Source organism: Trichomycterus rosablanca, chromosome 1 (assembly GCF_030014385.1).
Source record: "Trichomycterus rosablanca isolate fTriRos1 chromosome 1, fTriRos1.hap1, whole genome shotgun sequence".
In the NCBI taxonomy this organism is placed as follows: Eukaryota; Metazoa; Chordata; class Actinopteri; order Siluriformes; family Trichomycteridae; genus Trichomycterus; species Trichomycterus rosablanca.
Window position 1 is genome coordinate 221,864 of NC_085988.1, and position 22,775 is coordinate 244,638.

The window sequence follows — 22,775 nt, forward strand, 5'->3', positions numbered from 1 at the left end:
TAAAGAATTAGGCAGAATATTCCTTAAAGGAGAAATAAGTACATCTATCTATCTTTGTATTAGATCTTTAATAATGCAGTCAGCAGAAGAGGGACACGTCACCCCGGAGGATCTACAACATGAAGGATTCCAGATAAAAATAATAAAAATGGAAGAAGATGAGGACGATGATTTCTTCTGTAAGTAAATATGGAGCAATGAGTCATTTCTCCACCAGACAGTATGGTACAGTACAGTGTGGTACAGTACAGTGTAGTAAAGTGCAGTGTGGTACAGTACAGTGTGGTACAGTACAGTGTGGTACAGTACAGTGTGGTACAGTACAGTATGGTACAGTACAGTGTGGTACAGTACAGTGTAGTAAAGTGCAGTGTGGTACAGTACAGTGTGGTACAGTACAGTATGGTACAGTACAGTGTGGTACAGTACAGTGTAGTAAAGTGCAGTGTGGTACAGTACAGTGTGGTACATTATGGTACAGTACAGCGTGGTACAATACAGTGTGGTACAGTACAGTGTAGTAAAGTGCAGTGTGGTACAGTACAGTGTGGTACATTATGGTACAGTACAGCGTGGTACAATACAGTATGGTACAGTACAGTGTGGTACAGTACAGTATGGTACAGTACAGTGAGGTACAGTACAGTGTGGTACAGTACAGTGTGGTACAGTACGGTATGGTACAGTACAGTATGGTACAGTACAGTATGGAACAGTACAGTGTGGTACAGTACGGTATGGTACAGTACAGTATTCTACAGTACAGTACTGTATAGTACAGTGTGGTACAGTACAGTGTGGTACAGTACAGTGTGGTACAGTACAGTATGGTACAGTACAGTGTGGTACAGTACAGTATGGTACAGTACAGTATTCTACAGTACAGTACTGTATAGTACAGTGTGGTACAGTACAGTGTGGTACAGTACAAAATGGTACAGTACAGTGTGGTACAGTACGGTATGGTACAGTACAGTATTCTACAGTACAGTACTGTATAGTACAGTGTGGTACAGTACAGTATGGTACAGGACAGTGTGGTAGAGTACAGCATGGTATAGTATAGTATGGTACAGTACAGTGTGGTACAGTACAGCGTGGTACAATACAGCGTGGTACAGTACAGTATGGTACAGTACAGTGTAGTAAAGTGCAGTGTGGTACAGTACAGTGTGGTACAGTACAGTGAGGTACAGTACAGTGTGGTACAGTACAGTGTGGTACAGTACAGTATGGTACAGGACAGTGTGGTAGAGTACAGCGTGGTATAGTATAGTATGGTACAGTACAGTGTGGTACAGTACAGTGTGGTACAGTACAGCGTGGTACAATACAGCGTGGTACAGTACAGTACAGTGTAGTACAGTGTGGTGCAGTACAGTGTGGTACAGTACAGTATGGTACAGTACAGTATGGAACAGTACAGTGTGGTACAGTACGGTATGGTACAGTACAGTATTCTACAGTACAGTACTGTATAGTACAGTGTGGTACAGTACAGTGTGGTACAGTACAGTATGGTACAGGACAGTGTGGTACAGTACAGTATGGTACAGTACAGTGTGGTACAGTACAGTATGGTACAGTACAGTATTCTACAGTACAGTACTGTATAGTACAGTGTGGTACAGTACAGTGTGGTACAGTACAAAATGGTACAGTACAGTGTGGTACAGTACGGTATGGTACAGTACAGTATGGTACAGTACAGTATGGAACAGTACAGTGTGGTACAGTACGGTATGGTACAGTACAGTATTCTACAGTACAGTGTGGTACAGTACAGTGTGGTACAGTACAGTGTGGTACAGTACAGTATGGTACAGTACAGTACTGTATAGTACAGTGTGGTACAGTACAGTGTGGTACAGTACAGTGTGGTACAGTACAGTATGGTACAGTACAGTGTGGTACAGTACAGTGTGGTACAGTACGGTATGGTACAGTACAGTATGGTACAGTACAGTATGGAACAGTACAGTGTGGTACAGTACGGTATGGTACAGTACAGTATTCTACAGTACAGTACTGTATAGTACAGTGTGGTACAGTACAGTGTGGTACAGTACAGTGTGGTACAGTACAGTATGGTACAGTACAGTGTGGTACAGTACAGTATGGTACAGTACAGTATGGTACAGTACAGTGTGGTACAGTACAGTGTGGTACAGTACAAAATGGTACAGTACAGTGTGGTACAGTACGGTATGGTACAGTACAGTATGGTACAGTACAGTATGGAACAGTACAGTGTGGTACAGTACGGTATGGTACAGTACAGTATTCTACAGTACAGTACTGTATAGTACAGTGTGGTACAGTACAGTGTGGTACAGTACAGTATGGTACAGTACAGTGTGGTACAGTACAGTGTGGTACAGTACGGTATGGTACAGTACAGTATGGTACAGTACAGTATGGAACAGTACAGTGTGGTACAGTACGGTATGGTACAGTACAGTATTCTACAGTACAGTACTGTATAGTACAGTGTGGTACAGTACAGTGTGGTACAGTACAGTGTGGTACAGTACAGTATGGTACAGTACAGTGTGGTACAGTACAGTGTGGTACAGTACAGTATGGTACAGTACAGTGTGGTACAGTACAGTATGGTACAGTACAGTATTCTACAGTACAGTACTGTATAGTACAGTGTGGTACAGTACAGTGTGGTACAGTACAAAATGGTACAGTACAGTGTGGTACAGTACGGTATGGTACAGTACAGTATTCTACAGTACAGTACTGTATAGTACAGTGTGGTACAGTACAGTGTGGTACAGTACAAAATGGTACAGTACAGTGTGGTACAGTACAGTGTGGTACAGTACAGTGTGGTACAGTACAGTATGGTACAGGACAGTGTGGTAGAGTACAGCATGGTATAGTATAGTATGGTACAGTACAGTGTGGTACAGTACAGTGTGGTACAGTACAGCGTGGTACAATACAGCATGGTACAGTACAGTATGGTACAGTACAGTGTAGTAAAGTGCAGTGTGGTACAGTACAGTGTGGTACAGTACAGTGTGGTACAGTACAGTGAGGTACAGTACAGTGTGGTACAGTACAGTGTGGTACAGTACAGTATGGTACAGTACAGTGTGGTACAGTACAGTATGGTACAGTACAGTATTCTACAGTACAGTACTGTATAGTACAGTGTGGTACAGTACAGTGTGGTACAGTACAAAATGGTACAGTACAGTGTGGTACAGTACGGTATGGTACAGTACAGTATTCTACAGTACAGTACTGTATAGTACAGTGTGGTACAGTACAGTGTGGTACAGTACAAAATGGTACAGTACAGTGTGGTACAGTACAGTGTGGTACAGTACAGTGTGGTACAGTACAGTATGGTACAGGACAGTGTGGTAGAGTACAGCATGGTATAGTATAGTATGGTACAGTACAGTGTGGTACAGTACAGTGTGGTACAGTACAGCGTGGTACAATACAGCATGGTACAGTACAGTATGGTACAGTACAGTGTAGTAAAGTGCAGTGTGGTACAGTACAGTGTGGTACAGTACAGTGTGGTACAGTACAGTGAGGTACAGTACAGTGTGGTACAGTACAGTGTGGTACAGTACAGTATGGTACAGTACAGTATGGTACAGTACAGTGTGGTACAGTACAGTATGGTACAGTACAGTATTCTACAGTACAGTACTGTATAGTACAGTGTGGTACAGTACAGTGTGGTACAGTACAAAATGGTACAGTACAGTGTGGTACAGTACGGTATGGTACAGTACAGTATTCTACAGTACAGTACTGTATAGTACAGTGTGGTACAGTACAGTATGGTACAGGACAGTGTGGTAGAGTACAGCATGGTATAGTATAGTATGGTACAGTACAGTGTGGTACAGTACAGCGTGGTACAATACAGCGTGGTACAGTACAGTATGGTACAGTACAGTGTAGTAAAGTGCAGTGTGGTACAGTACAGTGTGGTACAGTACAGTGAGGTACAGTACAGTGTGGTACAGGACAGTGTGGTAGAGTACAGCGTGGTATAGTATAGTATGGTACAGTACAGTGTGGTACAGTACAGTGTGGTACAGTACAGCGTGGTACAATACAGCGTGGTACAGTACAGTACAGTGTAGTACAGTGTGGTGCAGTACAGTGTGGTACAGTACAGTATGGTACAGTACAGTATGGAACAGTACAGTGTGGTACAGTACGGTATGGTACAGTACAGTATTCTACAGTACAGTACTGTATAGTACAGTGTGGTACAGTACAGTGTGGTACAGTACAGTATGGTACAGGACAGTGTGGTACAGTACAGTATGGTACAGTACAGTGTGGTACAGTACAGTATGGTACAGTACAGTATTCTACAGTACAGTACTGTATAGTACAGTGTGGTACAGTACAGTGTGGTACAGTACAAAATGGTACAGTACAGTGTGGTACAGTACGGTATGGTACAGTACAGTATGGTACAGTACAGTATGGAACAGTACAGTGTGGTACAGTACGGTATGGTACAGTACAGTATTCTACAGTACAGTGTGGTACAGTACAGTGTGGTACAGTACAGTGTGGTACAGTACAGTATGGTACAGTACAGTACTGTATAGTACAGTGTGGTACAGTACAGTGTGGTACAGTACAGTGTGGTACAGTACAGTATGGTACAGTACAGTGTGGTACAGTACAGTGTGGTACAGTACAGTATGGTACAGTACAGTATGGAACAGTACAGTGTGGTACAGTACGGTATGGTACAGTACAGTATTCTACAGTACAGTACTGTATAGTACAGTGTGGTACAGTACAGTGTGGTACAGTACAGTGTGGTACAGTACAGTATGGTACAGTACAGTGTGGTACAGTACAGTATGGTACAGTACAGTATGGTACAGTACAGTGTGGTACAGTACAGTGTGGTACAGTACAAAATGGTACAGTACAGTGTGGTACAGTACGGTATGGTACAGTACAGTATGGTACAGTACAGTATGGAACAGTACAGTGTGGTACAGTACGGTATGGTACAGTACAGTATTCTACAGTACAGTACTGTATAGTACAGTGTGGTACAGTACAGTGTGGTACAGTACAGTATGGTACAGTACAGTGTGGTACAGTACAGTGTGGTACAGTACGGTATGGTACAGTACAGTATGGTACAGTACAGTATGGAACAGTACAGTGTGGTACAGTACGGTATGGTACAGTACAGTATTCTACAGTACAGTACTGTATAGTACAGTGTGGTACAGTACAGTGTGGTACAGTACAGTGTGGTACAGTACAGTATGGTACAGTACAGTGTGGTACAGTACAGTGTGGTACAGTACAGTATGGTACAGTACAGTGTGGTACAGTACAGTATGGTACAGTACAGTATTCTACAGTACAGTACTGTATAGTACAGTGTGGTACAGTACAGTGTGGTACAGTACAAAATGGTACAGTACAGTGTGGTACAGTACGGTATGGTACAGTACAGTATTCTACAGTACAGTACTGTATAGTACAGTGTGGTACAGTACAGTGTGGTACAGTACAAAATGGTACAGTACAGTGTGGTACAGTACAGTGTGGTACAGTACAGTGTGGTACAGTACAGTATGGTACAGGACAGTGTGGTAGAGTACAGCATGGTATAGTATAGTATGGTACAGTACAGTGTGGTACAGTACAGTGTGGTACAGTACAGCGTGGTACAATACAGCATGGTACAGTACAGTATGGTACAGTACAGTGTAGTAAAGTGCAGTGTGGTACAGTACAGTGTGGTACAGTACAGTGTGGTACAGTACAGTGAGGTACAGTACAGTGTGGTACAGTACAGTGTGGTACAGTACAGTATGGTACAGGACAGTGTGGTAGAGTACAGCGTGGTATAGTATAGTATGGTACAGTACAGTGTGGTACAGTACAGTGTAGTACAGTACAGCGTGGTACAATACAGCGTGGTACAGTACAGTACAGTGTAGTACAGTGTGGTGCAGTACAGTGTGGTACAGTACAGTGTGGTACAGTACAGTATGGTACAGTACAGTATGGAACAGTACAGTGTGGTACAGTACGGTATGGTACAGTACAGTATTCTACAGTACAGTACTGTATAGTACAGTGTGGTACAGTACAGTGTGGTACAGTACAGTGTGGTACAGTACAGTATGGTACAGTACAGTGTGGTACAGTACAGTGTGGTACAGTACAGCGTGGTACAATACAGCGTGGTACAGTACAGTATGGTACAGTACAGTGTGGTACAGTACAGTGTAGTAAAGTGCAGTGTGGTACGGTACAGTGTGGTACAGTACAGTGAGGTACAGTACGGTGTGGTACAGTACAGTGTAGTAAAGTGCAGTGTGGTACAGTACAGTATGGTACAGTACAGTATGGTGTGGTACATTATGGTACAGTACAGTGTGGTACAGTACAGTGTGGTACAGTACAGCGTGGTACAATACAGCGTGGTACAGTACAGTATGGTACAGTGTGGTACAGTACAGTGTAGTAAAGTGCAGTGTGGTACAGTACAGGTTGGTACAGTACAGTGTGGTACAGTACAGTGTGGTACAGTACAGTGTGGTACAGTACAGTGTGGTACAGTACAGCGTGGTACAATACAGCGTGGTACAGTACAGTATGGTACAGTACAGTGTGGTACAGTACAGTGTAGTAAAGTGCAGTGTGGTACGGTACAGTGTGGTACAGTACAGTGAGGTACAGTACAGTGTAGTAAAGTGCAGTGTGGTACAGTACAGTATGGTACAGTACAGTATGGTACAGTACAATGTGGTACATTATGGTACAGTACAGTGTGGTACAGTACAGCGTGGTACAGTACAGTGTGGTACAGTACAGTATGGTACAGTGTGGTACAGTACAGTGTGGTAAAGTACAGTATGGTACAGTACAGTGTGGTACAGTACAGTATGGTACAGTACAGTGTGGTACAGTACAGTATGGTACAGTACAGTGTGGTACAGTACAGTTTGGTACAGTACAGTATGGTGCAATACAGTGTGGTACAGTACAGTATGGTACAGTACAGTGTGGTACAGTACAGTGTGGTACAGTACAGTGTGGTACAGTACAGTGGGGTACAGTACAGTGGATAGTGGGATTAGAACCTGTACTGTACCGTACTGTCCTGTGGAGAAGTGCTGCTCCACTCCAGTCTGGATTTAAGGTTTAAATCTAACTAGGATTTATTTGTGATTGGAAAACCAAACCCACAATTTTACATTTCCTCCAGTTGTTGAGTTTCTTCTTCACATGTTGATGGAATTTCAGGTGAAGGATCTTTAATCCCTGTGGAACAAGTCATGGAACTCTTCTCCCCAGTGGACCAACAGTGTGGAGGTTTCCAGATGAAGCCTGTGAAGAAGGAAGAACCTGAAGATAGAGATGAACTCAGTAAGACTTTTTCATCTTCAGCAAAATCACATTTTTATTTAATAAAGTTTTATTTTGTAACCAACACTACTAGTACCTCCACCATTACTAACAATACTGGTACCACCACCATTACCAAAAATACTGGTACCACCACCATAACCAACACTACTAGTACCTCCACCATAACCACCACTACTAGTACCACCACCATAACCAACACTACTAGTACCACCACCATAACCACCACTACTAGTACCTCCACCATAACCACCACTACTAGTACCACCACCATAACCAACACTACTAGTACCTCCACCATAACCAACACTACTAGTACCACCATCATAACCACCACTACTAGTACCACCACCATAACCAACACTACTAGTACCACCACCATAACCAACACTACTAGTACCACCATCATAACCAACACTACTAGTACTTCCACCATAACCAACACTACTGGTACCTTCACCATAACCAACACTACTGGTACCTCCACCATAACCAACACTACTAGTACTTCCACCATAACCAACACTACTGGTACCTCCATCATAACCAACACTACTAGTACTTCCACCATAACCAACACTATTGGTACCTTCACCATAACCAACACTACTGGTATCTTCACCATAACCAACACTGCTATCAAATAACTTTATTGTTCTGTCACATTAACACAGGTGTGAAAGGTGAGTGAGTTGCTTAGGTGCTCTGTCCCTCACAGCTGCAATACGTGAGGCTCTTTTTAAGGTTTTTTCAGACTGAACTGGATAACGTTAAACCTGCGTGTGTGTGTGTGGTCAGTTAGACTAATGAAATATGTCTCCTGCGGGTAAAAAAATAATTGTTTGATGTATTTTATTTACTGCTAAATTTGCAACCCCCTCCCCCATCGGAATCGGCTATCGGCCAATATCCCTGAAAGGAGATCGGAGATCGGAATCGGTGCCAAAAACCCCGATCTCTAAATCTAACAGTTTGTGAGAAGCGTTTAGCATTAGACATGATATAAGCAGAAAAGAATTCGTTTGTGTAATGATTGGAGGATCATGTTGTGCTTTCATACCAAATAATACAGCCCCTGATGGTACTATTACAAAAGCTTTACAAGGTCTGACTACTATGGTAAATGAGTTGGCTACAAATTCTGGAGTCGACACTTTCTTTACAGACTTCTTGGATTATGGTGTGGTATGCGTTGGTGTTGGGCTCCAGTACAGTTGGGCGCAGTGGTGCCGGGCTCCAAGCATCAGAGATGTATCATTCTCCTCTTAAAGGTGAAGTTCAGAGTCAATTCAAAGATCCATGAGTGTCCTCCTGATCCACTTCCTGCTCAAAGCATAAGCATAACATAATGCTGGTATACATTGCAGTGGTTCTTCTTGGCCTTCCTCCATAGAGCCCTGCTTTGTTCAGTGTGTGGTGTATGGTAAGGATTGAAACTCCAGATTTCTCCAGTTCAGCCTGAAGTGCTTTGGACTGGGTTGTTGTACTGGGTTTCTTAGCCACATTTTAAAGAACTTTTCGTTGGGTTCTCTCAGTGATTTTCCTGTTTCCACCACATCCTGGAAGGTTCCTCAAGTAGCAAACATAACGTTTGTTGTTTATTGTTAATATAAATATAAATATATTTGATTTTTTCTGCTTCAGAACTGAACAAGGATTTCTCTTGCTCCTCGTGTCCACGTTCCTCTACAACCCAAAATCACCTCCACAATCACATCAAGAGCTGCAATTATGATAAATATGAGACTCTGGTGAAGATTAAGACTGAACATGAGGATCTGACGCCCACCAGAAGCTCCAGTAATCAGCAAACGTCCTCTGGTACTGTCAGCATTAACACCTCTCTCAGTCCCACACAGGAAGAAGGAAACGTCTGCTCACAGTGTGGGAAGAGCTTCAGGTACCTGAGTGAACTCAAAACCCACCAGCGCATTCACACTGGAGAGAAACCGTATCAGTGCTCACAGTGTGGGAAGAGTTTTATTAGACAGAGTCATCTTAAAATACACCAGCACATTCACACTGGAGAGAAAATGTGTCAGTGCTCACAGTGTGGGAAAAGTTTTACTGCACAGTCATATCTCAATATACACCAGCGCATTCACACTGGAGAGAAACTGTATCAGTGCTTACAGTGTGGGAAAAGTTTTACTGCACAGGCATATCTCATTATACATCAGCGCATTCACACTGGAGAGAAACCGTATCAGTGCTCACAGTGTGGGAAGAGCTTCAGGTACCAGTGTGATCTCAAACGACACCAGCGCATTCACACTGGAGATAAACCGTATCAGTGCTCACAGTGTGGGAAGAGCTTTAATCAACAGAGTCATTTCAAACATCACCAGCGCTTTCACACTGGAGAGAAACCGTATCAGTGCTCACAGTGTGGGAAGAGTTTTAATCAACAGGCTAATCTCAAATTACACCAGCGCATTCACACTGGAGAGAAACCGTATCAGTGCTCACAGTGTGGGAAGAGTTTTACTCAACAGGGTGTTCTCAAAGATCACCAGCGCATTCACACTGGACAGAAACCTTATCAGTGCTCACAGTGTGGGAAAAGTTTTACTGCACAGGCATATCTCATTATACATCAGCGCATTCACACTGGAGAGAAACCATATCAGTGTTCACATTGTGGGAAAAGTTTTGCTTTACAGAATGTTCTGAAAATTCACCAGCGCATTCACACTGGAGAGAAACCGTATCAGTGCCCACAGTGTGGGAGCAGTTTTAATAGACAGAGTAATCTCAACAAACACCAGCGCATTCACACTGGAGAGAAACCGTATCAGTGCTTACAGTGTGGGAAGAGTTTTATTACACAGAGTGAGCTCAACATACACCAACGCATTCACACTGGAGAGAAACCATATCAGTGCTCACAGCGTGGGAAGAGTTTTAATACTCTGAGAGGTCTCCAAAAACACCAACGCATTCACACAAGTGTGACACATTCAGTTGTACCAAATAAACAAACGGTTTGTTTTTTAATACCACATTCCCAAAGTAATCACCAAGTGTTCCTGTTAATGTAGCAGCAGCTGTAATGGTAGCATCAGAATCAGCTTTATTCACCAAGTATGTTCACACACACAAGGAATTTGTTTCTGGCTGTTGTTAGCTCTCTACAATTTACAAACAATACAATATACAGACAAGCCTATATGTAGACAATGCACAAATTTACATGTTCAGCAGAATTGCATATTTACAGAAAATATAAAAATAGTGTAAGGTAAATAGTTCAGTAAGGTAAGATGCAGTTACAGTATTATACAGCAGGTATAAAGTGCAGTGTGGCGTGTAAACAACAGTAAACAGCAGTTCAGTTTTAGTTATTAATGAGCTTGATGGCGTTTGGAATAAAGCTGTTAGGTTTTAGGAGGGTAAAATGTTCGTGTCCAGGGTGTGAGGAGTCTGTGATGATTTTTTCTGCCAAGTTTCTGGTCCTTGTTGTGTATAAGTCCTGGAGGGTGGGCAAAGGAGCACCGATGATTATTGCCGCTCTATCCACCTTTCCTTGCAATCTGCATCTGTCCTGTTTTGTGGCTGAACTGAACCACACTGTGATGGATGTGCACAGGACAGATTCAGGGACTGTGGTGTAGAACTGTTTCATCAGTTCCTGTGGCAGACCGTGTTTCCTCAGTTGATGCAGAAACTACATCCTTTGCTGGGCCTTTTTGAGGATGGAGTTGGTGTTGGCCTCCCACTTGAGGTCATTGGAAATAGTAGTTCCCAAGAACCTGAAGGTCTCCACGGTAGACACAGTGCTGTTGAATATGGTGATTGGGAGCAGTGTCGAAGGTTTTCTTTTAAAATCCACTACCATCTCTACAGTCTTTAGTGTGTTCAGCTCTAGGTGGTTCTGACTGCACCAGAGCACCAGCCAATCAATCTCCATCCTAGATTAGTCCAATGATCGTAGTGTCATCTGCAAACTTTAGAAGTTTCACTGTTGGGTCTAGATGTGCAGTCATTTCAGTAGAGATGATATAGCAGTGGAGAGAGGACACAGCCCTGTGGTGCACCAGTGCTGACTGTTCTTATGGTAGAGGTGATATCCCCCAGCCTCACCTGTTGTGTCCGGTCTGTCAGAAACCTGGTGACCCACTGACAGATGGTGGGGGACACACTGAGCTGAGACAGTTTGAGGTGGAGGAGTTCTGGTATGATGGTGTTAAACGCTGAGGTAAAATCCACAAAAAGGTTGGCAAACTGCAGAGGGTTTAGCAGGGGGCCAGTAATGTTCTTAAGATGTGTTATAACCAGTCGTTTGAAGGATTTCATGACCACAGATGTTAAAGCAACCGATCTGTAGTCATTAAGTCCTGTGATGGAGGGTTTCTTGGGAAATGGGATGATGGTGGAGCGTTTGAAGCAGGATGGGACTTCGCACAACTCCAGTGACACATCTATCTGACCTATTTGTAATGCAGATTGTGTATCCTGGGGGAAGGTGTGATGTGGGCTGTTGATGTGCAGGGGTGGAGGGTGTGTGTGAATGTGTCCTTCTCAAACCCACAATAGAAAACATTAAGGTCATCAGCCAGGTCTTTGTTTGCCTTAATAGAGTTGGGTGATCTCCTGTAGTTGGTTATCTCTTGCAGGCCTCTCCATACTGATGTAGAGTCGTTGGCTGAAAAGCTGTTTTTCAGTGTAGCAGTTTTTGGTGACTCTGATCTCCTTGGTCAGCATGTTTTTGGCCTGTGTGTACAGCGATCTGTCCCCACTTCTGTAGGCATCCTCTTTTGCTTGATGAAGGTTCCTTAATCTGGCTGTAAACCATGGTTTATCATTGTTGTATTTGCAGAAGGTTTTGGTGGACACACAAACGTCTTCACAAAAGCTAATGTACGATGTCACATTGTCAGTGAGTTCATACAAACTGTTGGTTGCAGTCTCAAAAACACTCCAATCAGTACAGTCAAAACAGTCCTGCAGTTCCTGCTTTGCCTCGCTGGTCCACTTCTTCACAGTTTTAACCACAGGCTTAGCTGATTTTAGTTTCTGCCTGTATGTTGGAACAAGATGAACCAAGCAGAATGTCCCAGAGTTTCCCAGTGGCTTAGCAGGGTTTCCTCACACCTCCCGAAAACATACCAGTATGTGGACTGACTGAGATAAGATAAGATTCCTTTATTGATCCCCATGGGGGAAATTCGAGAAATATAAATCCTTCTTGTGAGTGAGTGAAAGTTTTCCTTTAAAATTCTACATGTAAAAGTTCTTTTTCTTTTTACTTTAAATGATCTTTAAAATCCCGAGTATACGTTTTTACTTTTATAAATGTAGAATATTTTGTGCTCACTGATGTTTTATGATTTTATTGTATTTCGTTTTTCTATTAAAATAAACATCAGTAATGTTTCAGGTTTATAATGAATGAATATGATTGTAATGGTAATAATACCAGTTTTATTTTAATAAAGAATTATTTGATGTTATATTCTATCAATAAAATGATTTGCTGTTATTAGTGTCACTTCTCTGTGGACAGTGTCAGCCATGTTTCAGCAGCTTCTAACTCATGACAGAAGGAAACAGTTTGGGACTCTTTTATAAACCTTTAAAAAGAGACCACTGTTCCATATACTTAACTAGTCTTGTTTATATGAACACAAAGATGTCAGCAGCTGTATTTAATCATAATAAGTAATGAGTAATTAGGAGACGATGCCACAAACTTAATTAACATTATACTGTAGAAGATTGTACAGCATCACATTAAACATCCAAGTTTCTGCCTGTCAGGGGATTTTCCTGCCACATCGGGTGCAATTTTTGGAGCTACTTTCAAGTGTCCCAGTTCAAATGTAAACTTGGTAAACAGTTTTACTATGAACTTCACAGTTACTGTAAGTTCATCAGTTTACAGTTAAGCTTTCAACTTGATGTTGAGGGTTTTAAGGTGAACTTTAAGATCCTGTCTACTTAGTTCCTTCAACTGTAAACATACGAGTTCTGTTGTGTTTGGACGCCCTAAAACAAACCCTAAATGACCTAAATAACTTGTGAAACTTCATATCAAATAAACACACTGGAATTACAGCCTCTTAAATGTTAATGTTACTAGTGTGTCTGACCACACTGAATTGTGTTAGCATACATGCTAATTCTAAATTCTGTCATTGTAGCTAAATAAAAACCATTATTAGTTATCTGTCATCATATCTGAGGTAAATGTTAATGTTCTCAATATGATTGACCACACTGAATTGTGTTAGCATACATGCTAAGTCTAAATTCTGTCATTGTAGCTAAATAAAAACCATTATTAGTTATCTGTCATCATATCTGAGGTAAATGTTAATGTTCTCAATATGACTGACCACACTGAATTGTGTTAGCATACATGCTAAGTCTAAATTCTGTTATTGTAGCTAAATAAAAACCATTATTAGTTATCTGCCATCATATCTGAGGTAAATGTTAATGTTCTCAATATGACTGACCACACTGAATTGTGTTAGCATACATGCTAAGTCTAAATTCTGTCATTGTAGCTAAATAAAAACCATTATTAGTTATCTGTCATCATATCTGAGGTAAATGTTAATGTTCTCAATATGACTGACCACACTGAATTGTGTTAGCATACATGCTAAGTCTAAATTCTGTTATTGTAGCTAAATAAAAACCATTATTAGTTATCTGCCATCATATCTGAGGTAAATGTTAATGTTCTCAATATGATTCACCACACTGAATTGTGTTAGCATACATGCTAAGTCTAAATTCTGTTATTGTAGCTAAATAAAAACCATTATTAGTTATCTGCCATCATATCTGAGGTAAATGTTAATGTTCTCAATATGATTGACCACACTGAATTGTATTTGCATACAGTGCCTCCAAGTAGTATTCAACCCCCTGCAGATTTTGCAGGTTTACACATTTAGAGTTAACTCGGCATTTTTAAATTTGGACTGTAGATGGGCCTGGACATGTGAAATGCACTGCAGCAAAAAAAAAAGATTGTTATTTATCTGTTTATTCATTTTTGAAAAAGTTTACCAAAGGGTCAATTATTATTCAACCCCTCAAACCACCAGAATTATGTTTGGTTCCCTCAAGTATTAAGAGGTAATTGAGGTATTGAGAACAATAAGCTTCACATGCTTGGATTAATGATCTGTTTTTTCCCGCCTCTCTTGACTATAAAAGCTTCTCCCCAAACAACTGAACAGCGCTCATATATGGTCAACATGGGAAAGACTAAGGAGCATTCCAAGGCCATCAGAGACAAAATCGTGGAGGGCCACAAGGCTGGCAAGGGGTACAAACCCTTTCCAAGGAGTTGGGCCTACCTGTCTCCACCGTTGGGAGCATCATCCGGTTGTGGAAGGCTCATGGAACTACTGTTAACCTTCCACGACCTGGACAGCCTTTCAAAGTTTCCTTCCGTGCCGAGGCCAGGCTTGTCCGAATGGTCAAGGCTGACCCAAGGACAACAAAGAGGGAGCTCCAGGAAGATCTCATGGCAGTGGGGACATTGGTTTCAATAAATACCATAAGTAATGTACTCCACCACACTGGTCTCCATTCCAGGCGAGCCCGTAAGGTACCTTTACTTTCAAAGCGTCATGTCAAGGCCCGTCTAAAGTTTGCTCATGATCACTTGGAGGACTCTGAAGCAGACTGGTTTAAGGTTCTCTGGTATGATGAGACCAAGATCGAGCTCTTTGGTGCCAACCACACCTGGGCCATTTGGTGAGAGGATGGCACTGCATACGACCCCAAGAATACCATCACTACAGTCAAGCATGGTGGTGGCAGCATCATGCTGTGGGGCTGCTTTTCAGCCAAGGGGCCTGGCCATCTGGTCCACATCCACGGGAAGATGGATAGCACGTCCTACTTGGAGATTTTGGCCAAAAACCTCCGCTCCTCCATCAAGGATCTTAAGATGGGTCGTCATTTCATCTTCCAACAGGACAACGACCCCAATCACACGGCCAAGAAAACCAAGGCCTGGTTCAAGAGGGAAAAGATCAAGGTGTTGCAGTGGCCTAGTCAGTCTCCTGACCTTAACCCAATTGAAAACTTGTGGAAGGCGCTCAAGATCAAAGTCCACAAGAGATGCCCAAAGAACGTAGACAACTTGGAGAAGACCTGCATGGAGGAGTGGGCCAAGATTACTCCAGACATCTGTGCCGGCCTGATCAGGTCTTATAAAAAATGATTAATAGCTGTAATTGCAAACAAGGGTTATTCCACAAAATATTAAAGCTAGGGGTTAAATACTACTTGAAGGAACTGCACATGCTAAGTCTAAATTCTGTCATTGTAGCTAAATAAAAACCATTATTAGTTATCTGCCATCATATCTGAGGTAAACGTTGATTTTCTCAATATGACTGACCACACTGAATTGTATTAGCATAAATAAAGTAAATTATAATAATAAGAGCACCACGACCTTGATCAGGCTTAATAAAGCTGAATGAATAAATGAGTTAGTATCAGTACTTACACTGCAGTCCAGTAGGGGCGCTTATGAACCTGAACGTTGTAGATCAACCACCTCAATTCCAACAGAAGAAGAAGAAGAAGCTGCAGCAGCTGGTGTGTTTGTACTGAAGTGAATCATCTGTAAGTAAAATATTTATTTATTTATTTATTTATTACACTTTAATTATTAACTACATTCTAATTAATAACAGAACTAGAGTTCATAATAAAATATCACTGTGAGGATTTGAGGAGCTTTTTACTACTAGCTTCTCCGCTAACTGTTAGCATCTCACATGATTCAGTACTGATGAACCGATTCATTTGAACCGATCCAGCAAAATGAATCACAGTTTTGGTTGTAAGAAGGTTGTATTGGAACGTTATTAACGTTATTCTGTCCAGTTTTCTTAATGTTGTGATGTTATGAAAACGTTCCCTGAACATCCCCGAGCTCATTTACACCGATTATAGGAACCTGCAGTGAGAATGTGGGAATTTAGTTCCATTGATTCAGTTCTTTTATTCTATGATGATACAGAAAATGTTGCTTTGGAATGTTCCCTAAACGTTTCCACAACATCTCACTTCTCCTGGAATGTTCTCTTTCAGTGTTTGGAGCTTTATAGTCCTAGTTTTCTTCACATTCTTAAGACGTTCAGTGTAAGTTAGTAGAACAAAAGCCAGAAACATCTTCCCAGTCTTTATTTGTGTGATCCAGCAGTACTCGGTGTTCAAGTTCAGATGATTTCAATGTTCCTTTTAACAGAACAACAGACGGAGAACATGTTCATGTTAATCCCTCTGTCCTGAACCCCCTCTGTCCTGAACCCCCTCAGACATTCCCATTCATTTAAACAATGATCTGAATCACTGTGATCACATTTGCTATAATGCTCTAATTCAAACAGTTCATGTGATAATAGTGACATAAACTAAATCAGTGCAAACATATTTATTACAAAATGTTTTATTATTATCAATCAAATTCAATTGAAGGAACAAAAAAATGAAAAAAGAACAATCCCTTAATTTTTCTATCCCTTATAAATTGAGGTAAAACCAATTAAAGTTTATTATTATTATTATTGTTATTATTATTATTATTATTATTATCAAGCAAATAATTTAAATAAATAAATGAAAAATGGGAGAGAAAAACAAATGAAGTCGGGAAGTAATTTAGGGCGTGGCTGCATTCTCCACCTGCAGAGTAAACAAAGAGGTTTATTAGGTATTTCTGCACATTAATCAGTACATGTAAAGCGTTTTTACACTGTAACCGAGCCATTCTGGGCAGCTAAAATACAAAGCTTCCCTGAAGTTATGTTGCAGTCTTTAATGTGTGTCTTACACACCTGTGGCCTGTGGCTATTTTGTAATGGTTGAATTACTGGTATGTGAGAGGATTTCACAGTGAAAATCATGTAACAGCAGTATTTCATGAGGTAAATGGCAGTGTTTAATATTCCATAAAATAATTAAACAGCTAACTTGATTAAACAAAATGAAAAAGAGAAATCATATTAGTGTTGTGGATGTTTTATTTAAATATTGTTTCTATTTTTGTATTTTAAATAATCTTTCTACTCAATTAATTAAAAACAGAATCACCAGATTGATTATGAAAATAATCGTTAGTTCCAACAAGATGTAAGAAGTTCTATTGGAGGTCTTTTCTGCCAGATGCTGCCCACAATAGTTGTAACGTTCTCACCGTGTTTAGAGCCTCACAGAATAAACAATAGCCAATTAAAAGAGTCTAAAAGAATTAGGCAGAATATTCCTTAAAGGAGAAATAAGTACATCTATCTATCTTTGTATTAGATCTTTAATAATGCAGTCAGCAGAAGAGGGACACGTCACCCCGGAGGATCTACAACATGAAGGATTCCAGAAGAAACCAATAAAAAAGGAAGAAGATGAAAATGAGGACGATGATTTCTTCTGTAAGTAAATATGGAGCAATGAGCCATTTCTCCACCAGACAGTGTGGTACAGTACAGTGCAGTGTGGTACAGTACAGTGTGGTACAGTACAGTGTGGTACAGTATAGTACAGTACAGTGTGGTACAGTACAGTATGGTACAGTACAGTGTGGTACAGTACAGTATGGTACAGTACAGTGTGGTACAGTATAGTACAGTACAGTGTGGTACAGTACAGTATGGTACAGTACAGTGTGGTACAGTATAGTACAGTACAGTGTGGTATAGTACAGTGTGGTACAGCACAGTGTGGTACAGTACAGTATGGTACAGTACAGTGTGGTACAGTATAGTACAGTACAGTGTGGTACAGTACAGTATAGTACAGTGTGGTACAGCACAGTGTGGTACAGTACAGTATGGTACGGTACAGTGTGGTACAGTACAGTATAGTACAGTACAGTACAGTGTGGTACAGTACAGTATGGTACAGTGTGGTACAGTACAGTATGGTACAGTACAGTATGGTACGGTACAGTGTGGTACAGTACAGTATAGTACAGTACAGTACAGTGTGGTACAGTACAGTATGGTACGGTACAGTACAGTGTGGTACAGTACAGTATAGTACAGTGTGGTACAGTACAGTATGGTACAGTGTGGTACAGCACAGTGTGGTACAGTACAGTATGGTACGGTACAGTGTGGTACAGTACAGTATAGTACAGTACAGTGTGGTACAGTACAGTATAGTACAGTACAGTGTGGTACAGTATAGTACAGTACAGTGTGGTACAGTACAGTGTGGTACAGTACAGTGTGGAACAGTACAGTGTGGTATGGTACAGTGTGGTACAGTACAGTATAGTACAGTGTGGTACAGTATAGTACAGTACAGTGTGGTACAGTACAGTGTTTTACAGTACAGTGTTTTACAGTACAGTGTGGTACAGTACAGCGTGGTGCAGTACAGTGTGGTACAGTATGGTACAGTACAGCGTGGTGCATTACAGTGTGGTACAGTATGGTACAGTACAGTGTGGTACAGTACAGTGTGGTACAGTACAGTGTGGTACAGTACAGTATAGTACAGTACAGTATGGTACAGTACAGTGTGGTACAGTACAGTGTGGTACAGTATAGTACAGTACAGTGTGGTACAGTACAGTGTGGTACAGTATAGTACAGTACAGTGTGGTACAGTACAGTGTGGTACAGTACAGTGTGGTACAGTACAGTGGTACAGTACAGTGTGGTACAGTATAGTACAGTACAGTGTGGTACAGTACAGTGTGGTGCAGTACAGTGTGGTACAGTATAGTACAGTACAGTGTGGTACAGTACAGTGTGGTACAGTACAGTGTGGTGCAGTACAGTGTGGTACAGTATAGTACAGTACAGTGTGGTACAGTACAGTGTGGTACAGTACAGTGTGGTACAGTACAGTGTGGTACAGTACAGCGTGGTACAGTACAGTGTGGTGCAGTACAGTGTGGTACAGTATAGTACAGTACAGTGTGGTACAGTACAGTGTGGTACAGTACAGTGGTACAGTACAGTGTGGTACAGTATAGTACAGTACAGTGTGGTACAGTACAGTATGGTACAGTACAGTGTGGTACAGTACAGTATGGTACAGTACAGTGGTACAGTACAGTGTGGTACAGTACAGTGGTACAGTACAGTATGGTACAGTACAGTGTGGTACAGTACAGTATGGTACAGTACAGTATGGTACAGTACAGTGGTACAGTACAGTGTGGTACAGTACAGTGTGGTACAGTACAGTGGTACAGTACAGTGGTACAGTACAGTATGGTACAGTACAGTGTGGTACAGTACAGTATGGTACAGTACAGTATGGTACAGTACAGTATGGTACAGTACAGTGTGGTACAGTACAGTGTGGTACAGTACAGTGGTACAGTACAGTGTGGTACAGTACAGTGGTACAGTACAGCGTGGTACAGTACAGAGCGGTAGAGAGAACAGAGTGGCGACACTCCCACAGGGAACCGTTGTTACGGGGGCGGGACATTTTTCTGCACAGCTTCCGGGTTTTGGAGCTTTGAATAGTTCCAAACATCCCATAGAGCCCCATTCATTTCCACTACTTATCAAGCATTTTCAGCTGAATATTGCTTTGTTTTAAATAAATAATTAATTTGATGTCATTAATATACAGTGGGGCCAAAAATTATTTAGTCAGCCACTGATTGTGCAAGTTCTCCTACTTAGAAAGATGAGAGAGGTCTGTAATTTTCATCATAGCTACACTTCAACTATGAGAGACAAAATGAGAAAAACAAATCCAGGAAATCACATTGTAGGATTTTTAAAGAATTTATTTGTAAATTATGGTGGAAAATAAATATTTGGTCAATAACAAACAAGCAAGATTTCTGGCTCTCACAGACCTGTAACTACTTCTTTAAGAAGCTCTTCTGTCCTCCACTCGTTACCTGTATTAATGGCACCTGTTTGACCTCGTTATCTGTATAAAAGACACCTGTCCACAGCCTCAAACAGTCAGACTCCAAACTCAACCATGGCCAAGACCAAAGAGCTGTCGGACACCAGGAAGAAAATTGTAGACCTGCACCAGGCTTGGAAGAGTGAATCTACAATAGGCAAGCAGGTTGGTGTGAATAAATCAACTGTGGGAGCAATTGTAAGAAAATGGAAGACATACAAGACCATTGATAATCTCCCTTGGGGTCAAGATCTCATCCCGTGGGGTCAAAATGATCATGAGAAGGGTGAGCAAAAATCCCAGAACTACACGGAGGAACCTGATGAATGACCTGCAGAGAGCCGGGACCAAAGTAACAAAGGCTACCATCAGTAACACACTACGCCGAGAGGGACTCAAATCCTGCAGTGCCAGGCGTGTCCCCCTGCTTAAGCCAGTACATGTCCAGACCCGTCTGAAGTTTGCCAGAGAGCGTATGGATGATCCAGAAGAGGATTGGGAGAATATCATGTGGTCAGATGAAACCAAAATGGAACTTTTTGGTAAAAACTCAACTCGTCGTGTTTGAAGGAAGAAGAATGCTGAGTTGCATCCCAAGAACACCATACCTACTGTGAAGCATGGGGGTGGAAACATCATGCTTTGGGGCTGTTTTTCTGCAAAGGGGACAGGACGACTGATCCGTGTTAAGGGAAGAATGAACGGGGCCATGTATCGTGAGATTTTAAGCCAAAACCTCCTTCCATCAGTGAGAGCATTGAAGATGGAACGTGGCTGGGTCTTCCAGCATGACGATGATCCCAAACACACCGCTCGGGCGACGAAGGAGTGGCTCCGTAAAAAGCATTTCAAGGTCCTGGAGTGGCCTAGCCAGTCTCCAGACCTCAACCCTAGAGAAAATTTGTGGAGTCCGTGTTGGCCAGCGACAGCCCCAAAACATCACTGCTCTAGAGGAGATCTGCATGGAGGAATGGGCCAAAATAGCAGCTACAGTGTGTGCAGACCTGGTGAAGACTTACAGGAAACGTTTCACCTCTGTCATTGCCAACAAAGGTCATGTTACAAAGTATTGAGTTGAACTTTTGTTATTGACCAAATACTTATTTTCCACCATAATTTACAAATAAATTCTTTAAAAATCCTACAATGTGATTTCCTGGATTTTACAGACCTCTCTCATCTTTCTAAGTAGGAGAACCTGCACAATCAGTGGCTGACTAAATACTTTTTGGCCCCACTGTACTTAATTATTGTTTAGCATTTGCTCAGCACTAAATGTTACATGTTTATCTTAATTAATAGGTATAACCGAATTTAGCTTAGTCAGTTAAGCTAAATTAATGCCACTAGAGTCTTTTCACCTAAAATGAGTTGATTAATCAAGAGTCTTGTTACAGAAATGATCATAAAACATTAGAGCCATAATAAATCATGCTACTTTTACTTTCATACTTAAGTACATTTGAAGGTAAATTTAGCTCAGTACTTTAGTGGAGGTAACGAGTATTTTTACTTTTACTACTACTTTTACTGGAGTAATATTTTACCTTAATATCTCTACTTTAACTCAACTACATGGTTTGTGTACCTTGTCCACCACTTACATTAGACAAAATGAACTTGTGCATATTCATAATGAATTCATTCATGTATTACATGTAGGAATGAATGATTAATCACTCATGAAATAAGAGATGAATGAAGCTATTTCATGTACCTGCACTATAATGTTAAAGGTACGGTAGTGTGTTTATCAATCTGTTCATTCAGTGCAGGTAAACCTTATGAATCCAGCACATGACTTAGTGTTTAACCAAAATGATTATTATTATGAATCCTCAGGAAAGTGAAGGGAGATTATAGTTTATGCAAAAAACAAAACATAAAAAAACTTTAATCTTTGTACTGTATATTTTCTCTACTACTTAATGATATGGCATTATGTAATGTATGCTAATATAATGTACTGTGTGTTAACAAGAACGACCTATTAACAAGTCATTATAAACATCAATCTTCCACTTCATATACCAAACTGACATTAAAGCAGATGCAGTAAATGTAAAGGCAGGTGAAAATACCCAGAAATTGTACAAATGTTTATTATTTAGCGTTTAATATTTCATTCACTGCTGCCTGTCCCATATGAGAACATGACAGCGCCGGGTTTGTTTGGAACTACAGTACAGCGTGGTACAGTACAGTATAGTACAGTACAGTGTGGTACAGTTCAGTGTGATACAGTATGGTACAGTACAGTATGGTACAGTACAGTGGTACAGTACAGTATGATACAGTACAGTATGGTACAGTACAGTGTTTTACAGTACAGTGTGGTACAGTACATTGTGGTACAGTGTGGTACATTACAGTGTGGTACAGTATGGTACAGTACTGTGTGGTACAGTACAGTGTGGTACAGTACAGTGTGGTACGGTACAGTATGGTACGGTACAGTACGGTACAGTACAGTATGGTACAGTACAGTGTGGTGCAGTACAGTGTGGTACAGT

General features: G+C 41.2%; 1 protein-coding gene across 1 annotated transcript in view; it reads left to right on the forward strand.

Annotated features, from left to right (window-relative positions):
- The window catches only part of LOC134318467 (zinc finger protein 850-like), a gene marked incomplete at its 5' end in the record, with an annotated part of 46,121 nt that extends 34,605 nt beyond the window's left edge, over positions 1-11,516 (forward strand). Inside the window, 2 exons of the mRNA XM_062999426.1 lie at positions 9,339-10,350; positions 11,506-11,516. Of these exons, the coding sequence (XP_062855496.1) occupies positions 9,339-10,350; positions 11,506-11,516 (1,023 nt within the window). The remainder of the gene's footprint in view (positions 1-9,338; positions 10,351-11,505) is intronic.
- Positions 11,517-22,775: the final 11,259 nt, after the last annotated feature.